General features: G+C 38.0%; 2 protein-coding genes across 2 annotated transcripts; one reads left to right on the plus strand and one right to left on the minus strand.

Moving 5' to 3' along the window:
- The first annotated feature begins 6635 nt into the window (after nucleotides 1-6635).
- On the plus strand, nucleotides 6636-12272 carry LOC134661507 (retinal homeobox protein Rx1-like). Its single transcript, XM_063517625.1, has 3 exons — nucleotides 6636-7722; nucleotides 11301-11424; nucleotides 11529-12272. The coding sequence occupies exons 1-3, from the start codon at nucleotides 7364-7366 to the stop codon at nucleotides 12150-12152; spliced, it is 1107 nt and encodes a 368-aa protein (XP_063373695.1). The 5' UTR covers nucleotides 6636-7363; the 3' UTR covers nucleotides 12153-12272.
- Nucleotides 12273-14473: 2201 nt separating this feature from the next.
- Nucleotides 14474-18583, minus strand: LOC134661026 (transcription termination factor 5, mitochondrial-like). Its single transcript, XM_063516927.1, has 8 exons — nucleotides 18467-18583; nucleotides 18077-18314; nucleotides 17618-17778; nucleotides 16630-16970; nucleotides 16108-16239; nucleotides 15897-16015; nucleotides 15396-15647; nucleotides 14474-14744 (listed from the first exon to the last, which is right to left on the minus strand). Exons 1-8 carry the CDS (start codon nucleotides 18573-18575, stop codon nucleotides 14513-14515), a joined length of 1584 nt encoding a protein of 527 aa, XP_063372997.1. The 5' UTR covers nucleotides 18576-18583; the 3' UTR covers nucleotides 14474-14512.
- Nucleotides 18584-19124: the final 541 nt, after the last annotated feature.

The raw sequence follows: 19124 nt of genomic DNA on the forward strand, positions 1-19124 counted from the left end.
GTTTATAGTTTTAACTGGAATGGATATGATATGACAGTATAAGATTGTGCACCCGTTAGTTTAGAATCTAACGTAGGTTAGGTTAGATTATAATATTCCTACCTAGTTTATAATTTAACTAGCGAGATTGTAAACTTACAGATATATTTTCAGAAGTGTTGACACTAATTTAGCTATACCTAAAAAGGTTAATGCTTTTTACCCCGTAGCTGGATTTACCTATGGTCACAGAATAAATAATAGTACTAAGTACAGAAGACTCACTCTCTAACAAAACGCGTCTGTTACGATCAGCACAGATATGGCCGCTAGGTGGCGACAGCGCCACGCGCGGCTTATGGCTTTCCCCAAAATTGGGGCCGAACGGATGTACTTTTAGCTACCTGTAGCAAAGCGACGAAATCGCGGAGTGAGACACGCCTGCTATGGTTTCGTTATAATTTATAAATCTGAATAATAGATCTAAAATGACACCACGAATTACAAACTACGAACATAACATTCTTATTATGGGTAGGTAATAGGTATACAAATATTCATCTAACATGACTTTATGTCAGTTCCAAAAAAAGATAAATGTCAGGCTAGTGGTGGGTTACAGTCGGTGCGTGCGAGGTCATTTCAATTGAAGTCAATTAAAGCAATTGAGTCCAATTGAGCGAGCGGCAGATTCTGTGCTCGCTACGTCGCCAGAGAGATTTTATGTGCGACGCCTACGCCCCGTCACATGATTCTTCACATAGACGCCTATACCTATGAGAACATACATTACATATATATACCATAAAAATCATTCTTGCCGATAGCAACTTAGTGTACCTATCTGTATAGTATATGTATGTCTATGGACATCAATTGCAAGGTGAAATTACTTAGCCTTTCCTATTGAGAAGTTTGTGTAGGTGCTTATGCATCTACTAAAAATCGATATTTATACTAGTTAAGTCACCCCTGACGTCACAATTTTTAAAGCTAATTTTTTTTTACTTTAGTATAAATCAACAACTGCTGTGCTAAATATAGGTATGTAGCTGATGAGTTGAGTCTTGTAACAAGCTACGAAATGCGAATTATTTGTAACTGCCACAAATAAATAATTTGAATTTCGTTAGGTAGGTACACGGTAGGTTAGGTTAGTAGACTAGGAACCCTAAGTAGTGACAAATTAAAATATACATTAGTGTCCTTCGCTTAACCACTATTTCCCTATTGATAATCAGCTACGAACTGAGATATATTAGGATATTACTCTTTACCTAACCACTCACTGCTCCCCTGATAATGAGCTACAAAATAAGAATGTATGTACCTATTGCTATTTGTAAACTCGAAATTATAAACAGGGAAATCAGTGTCTCCTAATATGTCTACTGGGTGCGTAGGCAACGCGAACGAAACGCAACTGTCACCGTCGCACTAATATGGAAGAGTGATAGAGAAATATGTGGTACATTGGCTTTTGGCTAAGCACCCCGGGTTAGATAAAGTCTATTTTTTTATTCGGTAGACTAAAATGACATTTCATAGTATGAACATAAAATGTCATTTCATACTATGAAATGTCATTTTAGTCTACCGAATAAAAAATAGACTTAGTCTTTAGGTACGTTGCCATTGCCATATCTTCGCCCCATTATGGTTTTTAATGAGTCGGTTTTTTTGCTAAAGCGTCTTATTATTTGTACAACCAACCCTATCTAAACCAATGTGATGACATAAGCTGCTAAGGTCATGTACGGTCAAGGAATTTAATTTCAGTACCATATCGTACCTTGTCAGAGTGATAATAGTATGAGGTCCCTCTACGTAATAGTTCTTGGTAAAACATATTATATTAATATTTTACTTGGGCAAAGTTGGGGTTCCCTACGGACCCTGCGGTAGATAGTCGTAGTTTTGCCAACCCTAATTTTTAAATAATTAGGCCATTTTATTTAAAGTTGTCCTACACTTTTTTTTATCTGTATTTCTATGTTATTTCTTCTCAGAATCACGAGCTCTTTTGATCCTAATAGGAGAAAAAAAGTGATAACGGGGTTGGATCATTACTTAAATATCATTTTTTTAATTTAATAGGAGGCAAACGAGCAGACGGATCGCCTGATGGTAAGCGATTACCGCCGCCCATGGAGATCCGCAACACCAGAGGGGAAGTGCGTGGCCGGCCTTTAAGATGGGAGTAGGTACGCTCTTTTCTTCCAAGATATTTGCTAAGGGAAAGTATCGGGCTATGCAAGCATTTAACAGTTCAAGAGACGCAAAAGACAGTCAGCAATAAAAGCGTGTACTTATTTCATTAAATTTTATTATATAATTACGAGTTTTTGTTAAAATAAGAGAACAGCAAAATAAATACTATTGGCGGTTATTTATAAACGGCTACTAACTTAATCAGTTGATGATCGTCGTTTGTCCCTATCTGTCGTTATGCCATAGAGAGGGATGAACGACGATCATCAGCTGATTAACATAGCAGACGTTTATGAATAACGCTGTATAATGTTATCTGTAATGTACTCTTGATTGAATAAACAATTTTTTTTTCAATTTAAAATTCTTCGACAGTTATTTGTTTTATACATGGATAGGATAGGTACAGTCACCCAAGAAAGTGGTCTACCACTTTTCGACTCTATCAATCAGATGATAGAGTCGAAAAGTGGTAGACCACTTTCTTGGCTGACTGTACCGTAATGAAAATGGCTAGAATAAGTTAATATCATTCACGATTTTATGTCTACCTAGTCGTAGTCGTAGGTATACAGGGTGTTCGGCAACTTTTAAAAATAACTTATGTTTTGAAATTTATTACACTTTAAAGTTTATTCTAAGACGATGTATTGCAAATTTTGTTTTGTTTAAAGCGTGACAAGCAACGTCAAACACACTGATGTCCGCGTACATTGAAGGCAATATTTATTTTTCACCTCAGCAGCTCGAACAAGGGTACTTTGCTACTTAAAAACAGTGAGCAAAATCGCATTTTGCTCACTGAGTGAGACAAAATGAGCAAAATGCGATTTTGCTCACTCAGTGAGCAAAATTCGATTTTGCTCACTGTTTTTAAGTAGCAAAGTACCCTTGTTCGAGCTGCTGAGGTGAAAATTTAATTGTTGGTATATCTTAAGAAAACATGAGTGAATAGAGGTAAGTGATGAAGAAGGAATACATTTTTCGGGTTCTCTAATATGTTCTCACTGCTGAGGTGAAAAATGTTGTGTACTACACGAGATCAAAGTTATTTACATCTCGTGCGCTTTTGAGTCCCTTACTACGCTCAAGATTCTAAATTAGATTCACTCGCTACGCTCGTGAATCTATTATAGAATCTTTCGCTTGCACGGGACTCAAAATAAGCACTCGAAGAAATATCAAACTTTGATCTCTTGTTGTACAAATAACTATTGATGAAAAAGAGGAAGTGTAAAGGATTCATGATTTTAAAAGTTGTTTAACAAAAGTTTTAAAGTTTGAGGAGTATAATATACGTTTTAATTATTTGCTCGTGTTACAGGAAACATCCTGTATGATTGAGTATTATGAAATTTATGAATATCGGTCAATCTTTCTTTCTTTTTCGAATCTATAAAACTTTATGTCTTTCAAATGCCTTAAAACTCACTACCTTGGTAGCTAAACTTATTTGAGGGATAATTCCAGATAATTTTGTAAATTAAAAATAATATAAAAGATTATTATTTTCGGAAGATACATTATACGACGCAAGGTTTCCATTCTCCTCTAACTTTCAAGCTGTTACATTAATAATAATATCTGGGTGACCGAGCTTCGCTCGGAAAACATATAATAACTCGGAAATGCGCGTTTTCCCAGAGATAAGACCTAGCTAGATCGATTTTTCGCCCCCGAAAACCCCTATATACCAAATTTCATCGAAATCGTTAGAGCCGTTTCCGAGATCCCCGAAATATATATATATATATAAATAAATAAATAAATAAACAAGAATTGCTCGTTTAAAGGTATTAGATATGTTATATGCAAACATTAAGGAAACAGGGTCTATCTACTTAAGTGATTCACTGTTGAGCTAGTGTGGCTACGTCGTACGTGTCGTAGCATATATGTACATATTTAGCGAACATGCTTCGTAGAGGCGTAACGACAATTTGTTGTGACTAGCGCTGGTTTAGCGAAAAATTTCTACAAAAATAATGTTTTAACGATATTTTGCTACGAAACTCATGTTCTTCCGCTGGGGCCACTTGTTGGAGTTTTACTAACGCCATAACATTATCAAAAAGTTAGTTTTACAAAAAATAATATAAATGAATGAATAAACATTCATACATAACAATATTTGACGATAAAAATAAGCTAAGGCATATTAAGACCGTCGGAAACGTACTCATAGGCAATATTTCTTATGCGACAGTGCATGTCCGTACATTAATAGTACATTGTGCAACGAGGAAGGTAAGTGAAATATTGGAAACGAGGGTGCTAATACTGCTAATTCACGACAGCCGTAGTTACAATATTTTTCATCAGACTTGCGAAGAAATAACAAAATTTTAAACGAAATAATTCTTAAGTACGTTTCAGACATTCGTCCGCCAATAAAAAAATAGTTATATCCCTTGGGAGTTATAGATTTTTTTCACAATCCAGAACTCCGGCGGAACCTGTACCTGGGCGTTTTTTTTTGTTGTCGCCTACACTTTTTTTTCAAATTTGGGATTTTTTATGTTATTTCTACTCAGAATCACGAGCTCTTTCTATCCTAATAGGAGAAAAAAAGCGGCCAAGTGCGAGTCGGACTCGCCCATGAAGGGTTCCGTATTTAGGCGATTTATGACGTATAAAAAAAAAACTACTTACTAGATCTCGTTCAAACCAATTTTCGGTGGAAGTTTACATGGTAATGTACATCATATATTTTTTTTAGTTTTATCATTCTCTTATTTTAGAAGTTACGGGGGGGGGGGGACACACATTTTACCACTTTGGAAGTGTCTCTCGCGCAAACTATTCAGTTTAGAAAAAAATGATATTAGAAACCTCAATAGATACCCCACACGTATGGGATTGATGAAAAAAAAATTTTTGAGTTTCAGTTCGAAGTATGGGGAACCCCAAAAATTTATTGTTTTTTTTTTCTATTTTTGTGTGAAAATCTTAATGCGGTTCACAGAATACATCTACTTACCAAGTTTCAACAGTATAGTTCTTATAGTTTCGGAGAAAAGTGGCTGTGACATACGGACGGACAGACAGACGGACAGACAGACAGACATGACGAATCTATAAGGGTTCCGTTTTTTGCCATTTGGCTACGGAACCCTAAAAAGTGTCTTAAGGTTTTTATTTCCATTATGTCACCATTTTTCATAGACTTTGTATGGCGGTCGCGGAATGGAAAAATCGAAAAATGTATGGATATTTTGGGACACATTTTTCTCCTATTAGGATTGAAAGAGCTCATGATTCTGAGTAGAAATAACATAATAAATCCCAAATTTAAAAAAAAAGTGTAGGGGACAACAAAAAAAAAACGCCCACCTACTCCTAGAGAAATGCAACTGCATGAAATAAGATCTTTTTCGAGCAAGTGTGATGTTTTTTTTAAACGTAATATATGGAATTCAAACAAAACAGTTGTGCGTATCTATATTCGTTTAGGAAAAGAAGCTTCAACATATACCTACTACTTTGACATAACGTCTTTAAATCCATATGTTTTGGTACTAATCACATATATACATACATACCTCGTACCTATTTGTCTTGTTTTACACTAGATCAGAGGCAGGGACTTGTTTTTTCCTGTGATTTCTGACTCAGTAGGTACTTCCGGTAACATCGTCTCGCGCATGACACATACATCCATCAAAATGTCCCGGAGCCGCCATGCACGCACAGGATGCAATGCACATTCGAGTCAACCGTTCCTATAGCACGTAGGTACACCACAACTTGACGCAATCATAATCCACGGGAACACAAGGTCACTCATGTAAAATACACAGGTACGGAGGTGAGCCACTACACGCAGTCACGTCGACCCACTTTCCACGAACTCCGCGAGTTCGTATGCGACAAAGTGCATCAGCGAGTGCAATTCGTGTTGTCTGAAAGTCACCAATAAGCCCAATGAAGCCGAGATCCCGCTGGCGAGCGCCAGCACCAACCTAAATAGACTCTGATCATCTAAATTGACTTCAATTAAATAACAACCGAAATTGCTGAAATGCGCCATTACTCCCTCGACGTTAATCTAAGTGCCAATAGTCAGGGCGGATGTTTTATTAATAATCCCCAGTAATAATAACTGTTAATGAATAATTAAAGCGGTGGCTGCGGCGGCGGACGGCCCAGTGCGCCCGCGCCGCGGCGGCCGCGCGCCGTTGCCGACCGCTTCGCAGCCTTGTCTTACCTCGCCTAGGTTACAAATCTTTCTTACCATAACACCTTTTTTTCCTTTATTCAAGTAAAAAGAAGGTATTACCATTGTTCCATTTCTGATTCTGGATGTTCATAATGGAGACAGCTTCCGAAAAGTTTGTGTACTTAAAATTAATTAAATTAATTATGTTATTTAGGTAACTAGTATGAGACGAATAGGTAAACACAAAATTGCAAAAAAACCTTTTTTAGGCATTGGTACCTATTATTATGTAGCTGCTTAAACGCTGTTCCCACGGCTATAAATCATGTAAGAGACATATGAGTTGCGCTGATACGGATTTACAATGAAGTGCTATGGACTTTTACAATAATGATGTGGGTGTTCGCGCCCCACAATACCATCGAGACAAACAAATATATCGGGTGAGCTTGTGGGAATCCCGCATGGTGCGCCTCGGCCGCGGCGGCAGCGCCGAGCCCGCAGCCGGCGCTCGAGGGGGACCGGCCGGGGGAGTGGCTCCGCCGGTCCGCTATTGGCTCCCGCTCGTCTCCGACCCACGGTCTTAACCGCCCGGCATGTGCAACGCAATCCCTCCCTTACTACTTAACATTAAGAACGAATATGCCGCACCCGCGCGCACACAGTGCGTCTCCGTCGCCCTACTCATTGGCCTAAAAGCCGTGCGGAGCGACATATTATGATAATATAAATTGACCAACCGTAGAGCAAATTCGGTTAGTTCGTTAAAGTTGATTAAAGTCACTTAACCGGGACGGACGCGACGAAACGAACGGCGCGCGCGTTCGTCGATCCCGAGGGCCCGACTAAATGAAGTCAAATTGTTTAATATAGCAGTCGATAAATCGGTCGCAGCTCGGTGTCGGGTGTCGGAGACGCGGACGCTAGAGGTGCGGCAGGTAGCTCGCCGCGACGGAGCCCAGCGAGGTGGGAACGGAGGTAGCGGGCCCGCACCCGCCGCCAGCCGACGGCTACATGTACGTGTGCGGGGACAGCGCGCGCTACGAGTGCGCCTTCGAGCCCGGGGGAGCCATGGAACAGCCCAGCTTCGAGGAGCACATGTTCGGCGAGTTCGGCAAGGAGCGGCACCTGCAGGTGGTGGTGGGCGCCGGCGGCGAGTTGCAGTACCGCGACGACCTGCCCGTGTTCGGCGATCCTAAGCGGAAGGACGAGCCGCTGCTGCTGCAGGGCTCTGAGCACGCGCCGCAGCACCCGCTGCCGCTGCCGCACCCGCCGGCGCCCGCGCCCCCGCCCCCGCCCGCACCCTCTACCGCCACCAAAAAGAGCGACAAGAAGAAAAACGATAACAATGGCATCAAGAAAAAAAAAACAAGGTGAGCCTCTCAGTCACATATGAATTTCATAACTTTCTCTTGCCTTACCAAATCTGATTTCCATATGCTATCTTGTTTGTAACTATCCATTGCTTTTCAATTTATTATTTATGCATTTCGTATTTACTTTGCCAAGCGCCGCGATTTTGTTTTTTTTGTTTTTGCTTTTGCGAGTATTGCGAATATGAAAGCTATAAGTAGGTAGGTACCTTAACGAATTAGGTATGTACCTAACTATAGCATATGCTGTACACAATTAGTAAATAATTGTGTGTACCTATTTTAAGATTGTAAAAAAATTAAGTTTATAACTTCCATATGATGTGGTTAGGGAAGCGCGGTGCAGGTTACAACTGTTACAAGCGTCTTCGTAGCATGCTACGCGCTACGAACAAGACAATTATCTTGGGCTCGAGTTAAAACCCGTATTTCAGCGACGAAAACCCAATAAATAGCAATTCAATACAAATATAATTGCATCCAATACGTGCACGTGCAGCATTAGAGCCAGTGAGCGCACGCAATCAATTTTTATATTAATTTTATACGACTAATTAAGGATAGGTAATATGCCACCGGGGTAGTATTCATGTTAGAGTGCCAAGTACTTAGGTACAGTCAGCATCAAAAGTAGTTCGTCTCTAAAAAAACTCTCTCTTATTGATTCTCTAATAGCTTAAGAAAAATATATGTGTATTTATATATACTTAGAGCAATTCGATTGTGACATATATTTTTGAACGAGTACTGTAGCGATATATTTCTATTTATAAAAGTATTCTAGGGTGTCAAATTATTTTGGTACGTTGTTTCATTCGACTATTGATGCTGACTGTACCTATTTAAGTAGAATACCTTTATTCTACTATCTTACTTCTATCGATCGTAATCAGAGAATGGGCCGTGATATGATATTTAAAAACTGTCTCTATCATGCGGTTTTCATTGCAATTTAATTTTATGCAAGTTTTTAGAAAGTAGGGCATACATTTTTCTGTTTTCTTTAATCACACAATTACTTTGTACGTAAAGTCTATTTTTTTATTCGGTAGACTAAAATGACATTTCATAGTATGAGATGACACATGATGTTCATACTAAGAAATGTCATTTCAGTCTACGGAATAAAAAAATAGACTTTAATTATACAGAATCACGTACAAAATGCAATGTATATAGTAGAGCAAAAATGCTGCAAATCAAAAAACTTGCAACAAAATACGCATTTAGTAAAAGAATAATAAGTAGTCAAAATTCACGCTAATGCCTTCCCAATAAATGGTTCTTCAGATATTCGTGAGCACATTGATCGCCTTGATATATCTGACGACTAATAGGTAGAGCACGATAGAAATTGCAGTGCCGGTGAAGTGATGGCACGCGCGATCACAGGTGGCGGCGCGTGCGACCCCTGTTTAAATGTTCAACTCATCGCAACGCACCCCAATATTATTTGCATAGCTAATTCAATGATTTTCATATTATGAGAACATATGGTAGGTGGATTCTTTTGCATCTAAATTTTATTGACTCAATAATAACTTATAAACTGGACAACATAAGGATAAAACGGGGTGGATGAAAATTAATAATTTGTAGGTAAATAGGTACGTGCATTATCGCTCTTTAAGTAGGCAACATATTTTTTTGCGTAAATAAATACATTAATACGAAAGCGGACGAAGTAACGTGTCCGCTTCTCCATTCTCCATACAAATGTAGGCCTCATTTACTTCTCTGGATATTTAGGTCAACGGGAAGTACCCTATAAATTTTGATTCCCTTGAGTGTCGAAATATACGTTTTTTGCGGCGTCAACAGCAGTAGCTTTTTTACGTTAAGGGGCTGTAGACCTTAGGGGCTGGTTTTAATTTCAACTAGATAGGTACGCGTTCCCGAGATAAAGGGTCCTGACAGACAGACGGATGGACAACAAAGTGATCCTATAAGGGTTCCGTTTTTTCCTCTTGGGTTACGGAACCCCACAACGAAATAAAATCAAACTCTCTCTTGTTTCATAGTTAATATACCCACAATAAATTGTGTACCTAAAAATATTTTCTAAAACGTCAATATCTAGGGAGGAAAACGGAGGCTACGTTTGTAGACGATGCGGTCGTCAACTATCCTCTTAATGCTTAGCCAGGGCTATTTTTACGGTTTTATCACATCGGGTTTATCATAAATACGACAGAAGCACATTAGAAAGCATAGCCTCTTAGAATACCTAATTGGTTTTGTCGGTCTTCATGCTGTTTTATATTATTCTCGTGACATTGACTAGTAGGTCCCTATAAGGCTTCCTAGTGGACTACGGAACCCTAAGGAACGGGTAACTGCAAGTGCGGGCTAAGTAAAGGAACAGTTTGAATGGCAAGTCAGTTCTAATCCTGCATCGGGATATATACGAATACGGAAACCATTATATGAATAAAAACTGTTGGTGTTATGAAATGTTACACGTTGTTGAAGGGGTGCCAAAGAAAGAGAGTATGAGTATCAATAGCACAATCAAAAAGATCCAAGACTAAGATAACTTATAATATTAACGCGCACCAACAATACTCCTATGCAGGCGTTTTGTATATACTTATTATTGCGAGCCAGTAAGATCTCCGATTAAGCAGTTGTTACGGGCTTGAGAACACTAATACTGGTACGCCGTCAGCGTGTTTGGCGTTGGATCGGATCAACACCCCAGTCCAGTAGCCAACACTGTCTGAGCAATTAATTACCCGTATGTCGACGGGAGGGCAATTGCTCTATCGCGCCGGCCATCTCGGCTGCTGCGGCCCGGCCAGCTTAATAGGGTAATGCACGCATTCCTCTAACCCCGGTCCAGAACATAAGGGTATGTTGATATTTTATGTAGATATAAGTGTCGGAATTGCTTTAGATAGTAATTCTCAGAGTGACCTGAGAGAGATGATTGAAGGGGACAGAATACGATACAGTTGTTTTGTTTTTGAGTGATCTTCTCTTCTTCTCATTTCAAAGAAACATCGTAACGTGCCTAAATATGCTGGTATACATCGCATCGCATGGGTTTCGCATCATCCCTCGCAAAAAGGCGACTACGACGAGTAGGTACCTAATATGGGTGGTAAAATTTAATAGCATAGCTATACTCTCCATTTTATTGGCAGGCAATTAGTGTTCTCTGTGGGGTATACATTTCGTTTCACGCTCAATCAATTTCCGCGCGTCGCGTGCGCCCGCAGCCATATTGCACGCGTCAGATGGTGGATGCGCTGATAACATCCATTTATTTGTGAATATCTAATTGAGCTCATATTTATGCAGGTCCTTTAATTGGCCACGTTTCGTGCGTGTTGACCTGTTGGCTGTTTAAATGCTGGCGTAATGCATTTTTATTTTAACGCTGAACTATTTAACTCTTTCTACATATTAATTAACTACCATTCTGCGACTGCACGAGTTATGTGATTACTTAATTACATTCTATGGCGGTTATCAACAAAACGACTTGTAGTCGTAAGTACCTACAGGTACCGACTACTTACGTAGGTACTGCAAACCAGTACCTAATTTTAATTTATTTTTATGATTGTTCTCAGGACAACATTTACGGCATACCAACTGGAGGAGCTAGAGCGAGCGTTCGAGCGAGCGCCCTACCCGGATGTGTTCGCGCGAGAGGAGCTCGCGCTTAAGCTTAGCTTGTCTGAATCAAGAGTACAGGTATATACGAGTTTTATTGCTTAGGTATACCAAAAATAACGGTCATAAAACTGTTATTTATAATTATAACTCGACAATTATCTAAACTTTTATTTACCTTTTAGGTATGGTTCCAAAATAGAAGAGCGAAGTGGCGAAAGCGCGAACCTCCGCGGAAAACTGGGTACATAGGTTCAAGTTCGCCGAGCTCCACGACCCTCGGTGGCGGCTTCTCCGGCATCGGCGGCAACCTGCCCGCCTTCCCGCAGAACGGCATGCCGGCGCCGGCCGACTCCTGGTCTTACCAGCACTCGTACGAGCTGCCCTCGCACCACCTGCTGTCGTCGGGCGGCGGCGGCTACCCGGGCTTTAACGCGCAGCCGGCGTACTCGTACACCACGGTACTGAACGGGCACGACGGACAAATGTTCGCACCGCGCCACTACGAGTACGGCGAGGGCAGCCCGCCACCGCTGGGCGTGCGCGACTACCCGATGATGGCGGCGCACTCGCCGCAGCTCGAGCCGCAGGAGGACAAGCTGGAGTATCGCGCGCACGAGCACGAGGACAAGTACCCGCCGTGCGCGCTGCACGAGGAGGCGCCGCGCTACGCCGCGCCCGAACACTTCCCGGACAAGCACGCCGGCTACGAGCCGGAGCGCCACGCGGACCTCGCACAGCCCGTCGTCGTCAAGGTGGAGCCCACCTCTCACCAGCCTTACACCGCACTTCCCCCTTTTTTGAATTGAAATACTCCTTTTCGAAAATATCCATGACACAAGAATAATTTCGAAAAGGAGTATTAATTAAGACGAAGAGTACGATGATATCGTTATGGCGCCGCGAGTTGACAGGGTAGTTCGCGGGTTAGCAGCCGAGCCTTCTGATAGAACCATAATCGGCTTATCATCGGCAATGAAAAACGATTTTATTTAGATTAGGCCCAGTTCTCGTGTTATGTATATAATTATGAGAAAGCATTTTATTTCCTTATATCTTAGTATAAAAGTATAAGCACTCGACAGTTATGTAAGTTAAGACATAAAATTAAATTATTATATGGCTGCGATTTATTATGAATGAAATGTTATCAAATATTTACTTAGATTCATCACACAAAGTTAATGACATTAATTAGTATAGTATTTTTTGTCCTCTACTATTAAGCTCGCTTGTGCAATTGAATCTAGGTACATTTATTTCATATAAACAGCTATAAAATTGAATAGGTGATTAGTTTTGGATATTGTTTATATTTTGTAATACGAAATATCCTCGTGCATTCCTTGTGCCTTATTGCTCTAGGTTAAACTTATCATTAGTTAGGTGGCAAAAGGCTCCGGCTAATATAGATATTATATCACTTTGACTATTGTAAGTTAACCGTTTTTTGCTTGAACAACTGACTAAGGCAGTTTACTATTGTTGCATTGTTTTATTGTCACGAGTAGCTGACTTAGCAAACATACATTATATATTTTCTAACTTCTTTTGTTTTCAGTCCCAGTAAATGTTTAGATAAAACAGTTACATAGCCTTTATGTAATGATGGTGTTGAGGGGTGTAGTGGCGGGTGCTGCCAAATAAGTAGGACGTACAGTTATGGGATTATTAGTTGTTTACCTAATATTTGAATTAAAATGTAACTTTTTTTCTTTAACTTACCTTTTTAACAAGTTTACAGCTAACAGAGCCAAAGAACCGTAATGATGTAATTGTAGATAAGAGTCGTAAATGTAAATATTAGGAAATTACGTGAATAAAGTGTGCCAACCGTTTAAGATCTACCTAATGACATTGATGTATCAATCAAATGCATATTTACAATTATGCAAAGATATTTAGCAATTTTAGAAGATTATATATAAAGAAATGTATTTGTAAGTTATATACCTAGGTTCAGTTTAAATCATTTATATTAATTCAAGTAAAAGTGGCAGCGTAAAAAAATCATTATAAATACAAATACACTCAAAAAATATAAAACAGATCTCCTTGTTTGATGTAGTTAATTAATTGACGAATTGTTAATGATGAAGAAAAGGTAATAATAGGTAGGTATATTGTTAGTACTTTTATACAAAAAAAAATACTTTAAACGACGTAGTTAAGTAGGGTAAAAAATATATTTAAGGGAAGATTATGTAACCTTAGCTATACAATCTATACATTATTATTACGTTTTTACCTTCAGCATGTCTATGTTTACATTCATAAATATTTTTATAGCTTAAGATTTTGAAAGCAATAATGGATGTAATGCACGACGTTTGAGAAATCGCAAATGGTGACGCCAGGACGTATATAAACAGGAATGTTCAATAATATTAATGATGTGCTTAAACGAGTCTTTTATTTATAAATACAATTATATCTCCCTGATAAAATATGGCTTATTATTTTTCGGGCATCCAAAATATGAAACACCATTATTTATTACTATTAGGCAAAGGCACGTAATACTATAATTTAGCTGTTTATTGATATTCTAGCTCCAATTAATCTACATAAGCGACCGCGAAATCAAGCCTACTAAATAAAAAACAAAGAACTTGAAATTATAGGTTGGCCTATAAAATATTTTTTTCTCTACAGGGCGTATTTTTCAACCGATCCTCGTGAAATTTTGTAAGCAGGTTTGATACTTATATTTTTTTGTCTATAGTTTTTGGAATCCTTTGAAAATTGCGGAGCCATGGGGTTTCGCGAGGTCTAGCTAGGTACAGCCATAGAGAAGCATAGAGCGCTCATTCCATACATCAGTTTTGTTACAAAACGCTTATTATTTTCGTTTTCGACATCTATTTGTTTTTTGTAATTGCCATAATATTTTTAAAAACTTCATTTTATAATAATTGCTGCTCGTTCTTTAAAAGAAAGGTATCATGCTAAAAATGGTACCTGGTGGTCAATATAATTATTTAGTATCTACCCATAGCTGTAATAAAATAACATTCAAAAACAGATCGTATTAAGATATTATATTTTTGACGCCAATGACCCGAAATTATTACTTATTTGCCAAATTAAACAAGGCACAATCTTTCAGGTCATTCAAATAACTCTTAACATAATAAATTAAATAAATGTACATACTAACAGGCAATGGTCAGCTGGCGGATGTGGTCTCTATCCTGACACCGTCTTGGGGAGCCCAGATGCCATCTCCACTAAAGTGGTACTTTTTCTCTATCTCGTAGAGTGCCAAGCTGAGTATTTGGTCATCAGTGAGCTCTTCGCACCTCAGGTGGTTGTAGAACCCGTCCAGTTTCACGGCGCCTTTGGCCGGGGCGCCGCTGCGCAACGCCAGCAGCAGTTCTACGTATTGTTCTATATCCAACCTGAAGACATTAGTGAATTACTTACTCATTCAAGGGAATAGTTTTATACTAAGATTTAATCATAGAAATGCATGTAGGGCACCCGTGGGCTTCTCGATTTTAAAACATTGATCAATACAAAGAAGAAGTTTTTGTTTAATTAATTGCGATTATGCCACTAATGTATTATTCGGATTATTCCTTTTCATTATTTATAGAGAAGGTATAAATGATATATTGTTCATGTAGCAAGTGCAAAAAAGTTCAGCCTCTCAACTCGCTCGGCTTTTATGCACTTCATAGACTAGGAATCCTCTAGACAGAGTTTAGAGCAATTATTTCATGAAACCGATGCTGCCAAAAATACGGGTGTGCGGGGGGACGAGGTGAGCGAATCCCGTGCCGTGATTGGTCCGTTCAAAGACACGGACCAATCACGGCACGGGATTGACTCGAAGATGGAGTAAAACTACCGTATAAGTAGCAGAGGGGGTAGTATAGCGTTACTATGCTCAGTCTAGAGGATTTGTCTATGATGCACATCTACGGCTCCGCATCTCTTCCGTTTTGCTATACGAGGAAGAGATACAACACGAGCAGGTAAGCAAATAAGGCAAATTGATTTGGCATCACTAAATTATTAACAAGTTCGATCTAATATTTACTACTTACACAGGATATAATAACAACTGACAATTATTAATGATGAATTTGTTTTGGAATCTTTGCTGCAGAAATTTAATATTTTCATCAACAATATTTAACGCAGCATGTAGCCGAAACTTGTGCCTTCGTAGTTGATTTAAAACAAATTTCAACGGTTCTGCCGATATTTGCGACATTCCATTGCCTCCAGTTAGGGAGGCTACTATCAGTACTGCGATGTCTCGGCCGCATACTTTGTTTCCAAAGCTGCTTATGTACCTGTAATACAATTCTATTTCAGTATAACGTATTAGGCCAACCTAGCGAAGTAGTGAGACAGGTCGTTTGGATCGCGAGTTGTATAAGTATTACACTGGAAAAGTTGGAGCGTGAACTTCCTATTTTTGAAGTAGGTACCTAACACTCCCACATACCCGCAACTTATCTCACCCAAGTGCTTACGTAATTTTAAAATAAAGTTTGGATGGTTAGATATGATTATAAAATAAATCACTGTGAGCCACTTACTCATTGAATACTTTGCTAGAGGAAACCAGATGATTGAGACTAAAACACTGTTTCTTAGCTGTCTGTATTTTACTAAGTCGGCTCATCATTTTACGTTTGTGTATCACCATCGATAGCACCTGTAATTATGACAGAAGAGAACAAATATAATGGCAATTAAATATGTAAAAAATAGTTCACTAGACTTAATATACATAGGTATATGACTCACTCTTGGGTTGGTTGACAAAATATTGTATTCCTTTTGGTTTTGTAAGTCGTCCAACCTCTCGCGCACAGTGGATGGCCGCATGCAGAACACCTTCAAACATCTTTGTTGAGCCTCTTGTCCTATTCTATACTCCTAAATGCAGTATAATCCATTAGAAATACATACAGACAAACCAAGTACCTACATATATTATTCAGAATACTTTATGCTAATTATGGTTCACGTCTAGTATTATTATATGGGTTGGCCTAAAAAATCGGTCTCAAATAATTTATAGGAATATTTTTTTTACCTACATTGCCATGTCTTTTACAAAATACAATTTACAATTTAACAAAAACGAACCGATTTATTTTCAAAATATTTACCATTAGCTTTGACACACAAACATAAATGTTTGTTAAAATTAAAAAAATGTAAACATATTTTCGTGCCACCCTGTCTTAATTATTATTAAACAATTGAAATTATAATAAAAAGGCTTATAAAAACAAAATAACATAAAGTGTGTTGCATACTTACTTCCAGAACATCTCTGATTTCCAACAGAGCATTGTAATTATTCTTCAGTATAGCAGGTTCTATGTGGATTGCATCTCGGATGTCTAAGCCAGCCAAAGATGTAACATTTTCTAAAATCAGTTTAGTGTTTATAGGATCTGCTGATATGACAAAACCATTTCTTCTTATTGTTTGGAGGTCGAAATTGATTTCTTTCTCTGCTATGTGCAATGCTTCTTGTATGTCACTCATTGGCTTGTGTTTTAATGGCAAATAGTTTCTGCAATATTTCTTGAACTCCTCAGGTGTTATAGACAGCTTCCAGGTGAGATAGCTTTCCAAGACACTCAATCTAACAGATACTGAAAGTTATAATATAAAAGAATTACTATAAAAACTTGTATATCCATTAGGGGTTGCCAAACTGCAGCTCAAGAACAGCATGCAACTCTTTGGACCTGCAATTGAAGCTCTTCAAGATACCCAAACAAACACTTAGAAGACTCAAACCTATCAAAACAACTTTTTGGCTTCTTTAACATTCCTAAAACTGTAGATTTCTACTGTGGTTGGGTGTTCACTTCAAAAGTTTGCCAATTTGAATAAATAGTAAAGTCTATTTTTTTTATTCGGTAGACTAAAATGACATTTCATAGTATGAAATGACAGATGATGTTCATAGTATGAAATGTCATTTCAGTCTATCGAATAAAAAAATAGACTTTAGGTTGTGTGACAGCAAACAAAAACAACCTGGTCAAACACTGCTTCTTTACTAGTTTTGAAATGGCATACTCAAACACTAATTCGCTACATGCATGACTGGTGCTGCCCTCATTTTGTCGGACTTTCTACGTTAAATCTTATGTAGTAAAATTAGTTCAAGCGGCTGCCGCTAGTACTAATATCGGACATTCCGTAAGATTACCTGTGTTTGTGACGATCAGCACCACTTCCCCCTCCACCGACTTCGCACATTGCCAATAACTGAAAAACTTGATTTACTTACAAATAGATGTAGTAGAATCATCAAAACCATGTGTTTTCTTTTGACTAGACGGCCAATCTTGGAAACAGTTTAGTAAGACTTCCTCCAGTTGGATGTCATCTCTCATTAGCCCCTCCTTTTTGTGGTGTGCTATTGTTCGGGATCTGACTAGTGTGTGATACCTAATTTAAATAGTTATATTAAACAATTGTGTGTATGAATATACATTATGTATTAAAATAAATATACAAAACAAGCAATGTTGCTATGTTGGAGTGTCTTATGTTTTGGCCAGTAAAATAATATCAATTAATTATTTTTTGTCTAAAACTTCATTAAGTTAAAGAAAGACATTTGATCATAATACACACCACACTTACATTATTTCTTCACAGTATTTGGAATTCAAACAACAGTAATATTAATTTTGGAAAAAACTTTATAATCATCATAGTAAAATAAATATATTAGAATGTCTACCTTATTAGATGTATAGGTGCAATATGGGCAAATCTACATTCTTTCAGTATTTCCCCATAGTTGTCTAATGATATTGGATTCATACAGAACACATGTGGGTTGGAACAGGCGTCTAGTGGGTCTACACCAAACTTTTTAAGTATTTGAAGTGAGCAATGCAGTTGCTCTCGACTCAGTTTATCTAAAGAAGGATTCTTAGTCCTTAGTTTGTTTATCATGTATTGTGACAATGATTCACCTGAGAAGAAATAAAAATATACATTAAAAAAAGTTATTATCGCTTTATATTATGAATTATACATAATTATATTTCATGAATAATACTAAATGATATAAATATGAAATCTGTGTGGCTAAAATTTCTAAATAATATCTACAAGTGCAGCTCACCAGTAGTGTATTGATAAAAGTCGTAAAATGGAATCCCATGGTAGTATCTTTTTAAATTATAGCAGAGTAGAGGTGCTAAACTCTTTACACTTTTAGTGTTAATGGTCATTGTGATCAAAACCGTTCTAATTGTATTGGCCGGTTAGCTAAAGTAAATATTTTGTGCAAAACAATAAATGATCGAGATATCCGCATCGGCAATTGAATACACAGAATTTTGATCTAGAAATCTAGCAACAAGTGGAAATTACAAAAGCAATAATTCCAAAATTCCATACAAATAATGATAAACAGAAACTTTCGGTACTTGATAGTGTCACTGTCAAATTAATTGTCAGTGTCAGTCACACTATGGTCACACTTATAGAATGCGTTTAAAATGTCGCAGTTTAAACATCTGATTCAATTTTACATATACATGTAAAGCATGTAAAGACATTTCCTAGACATTAGATAGGCTTAAAGTTGAAATATGGTTAAATAACATATAATTAACTCGAAATTAAATAACTTACAATTTTGTCACAATATAGCCCGTAGCGTAAACTTAATTGACTTTGAAGTTTGAAGTAGCTTTGTTCATGGTATTGGAACGAGATCAAATGACTTTACCTGTAGTAACGAAAGGTCCAAGTTATACATTCGGCTTACACTATCA

Source organism: Cydia amplana, chromosome Z, assembly GCF_948474715.1.
Source record: "Cydia amplana chromosome Z, ilCydAmpl1.1, whole genome shotgun sequence".
Lineage (NCBI taxonomy): Eukaryota > Metazoa > Arthropoda > Insecta > Lepidoptera > Tortricidae > Cydia > Cydia amplana.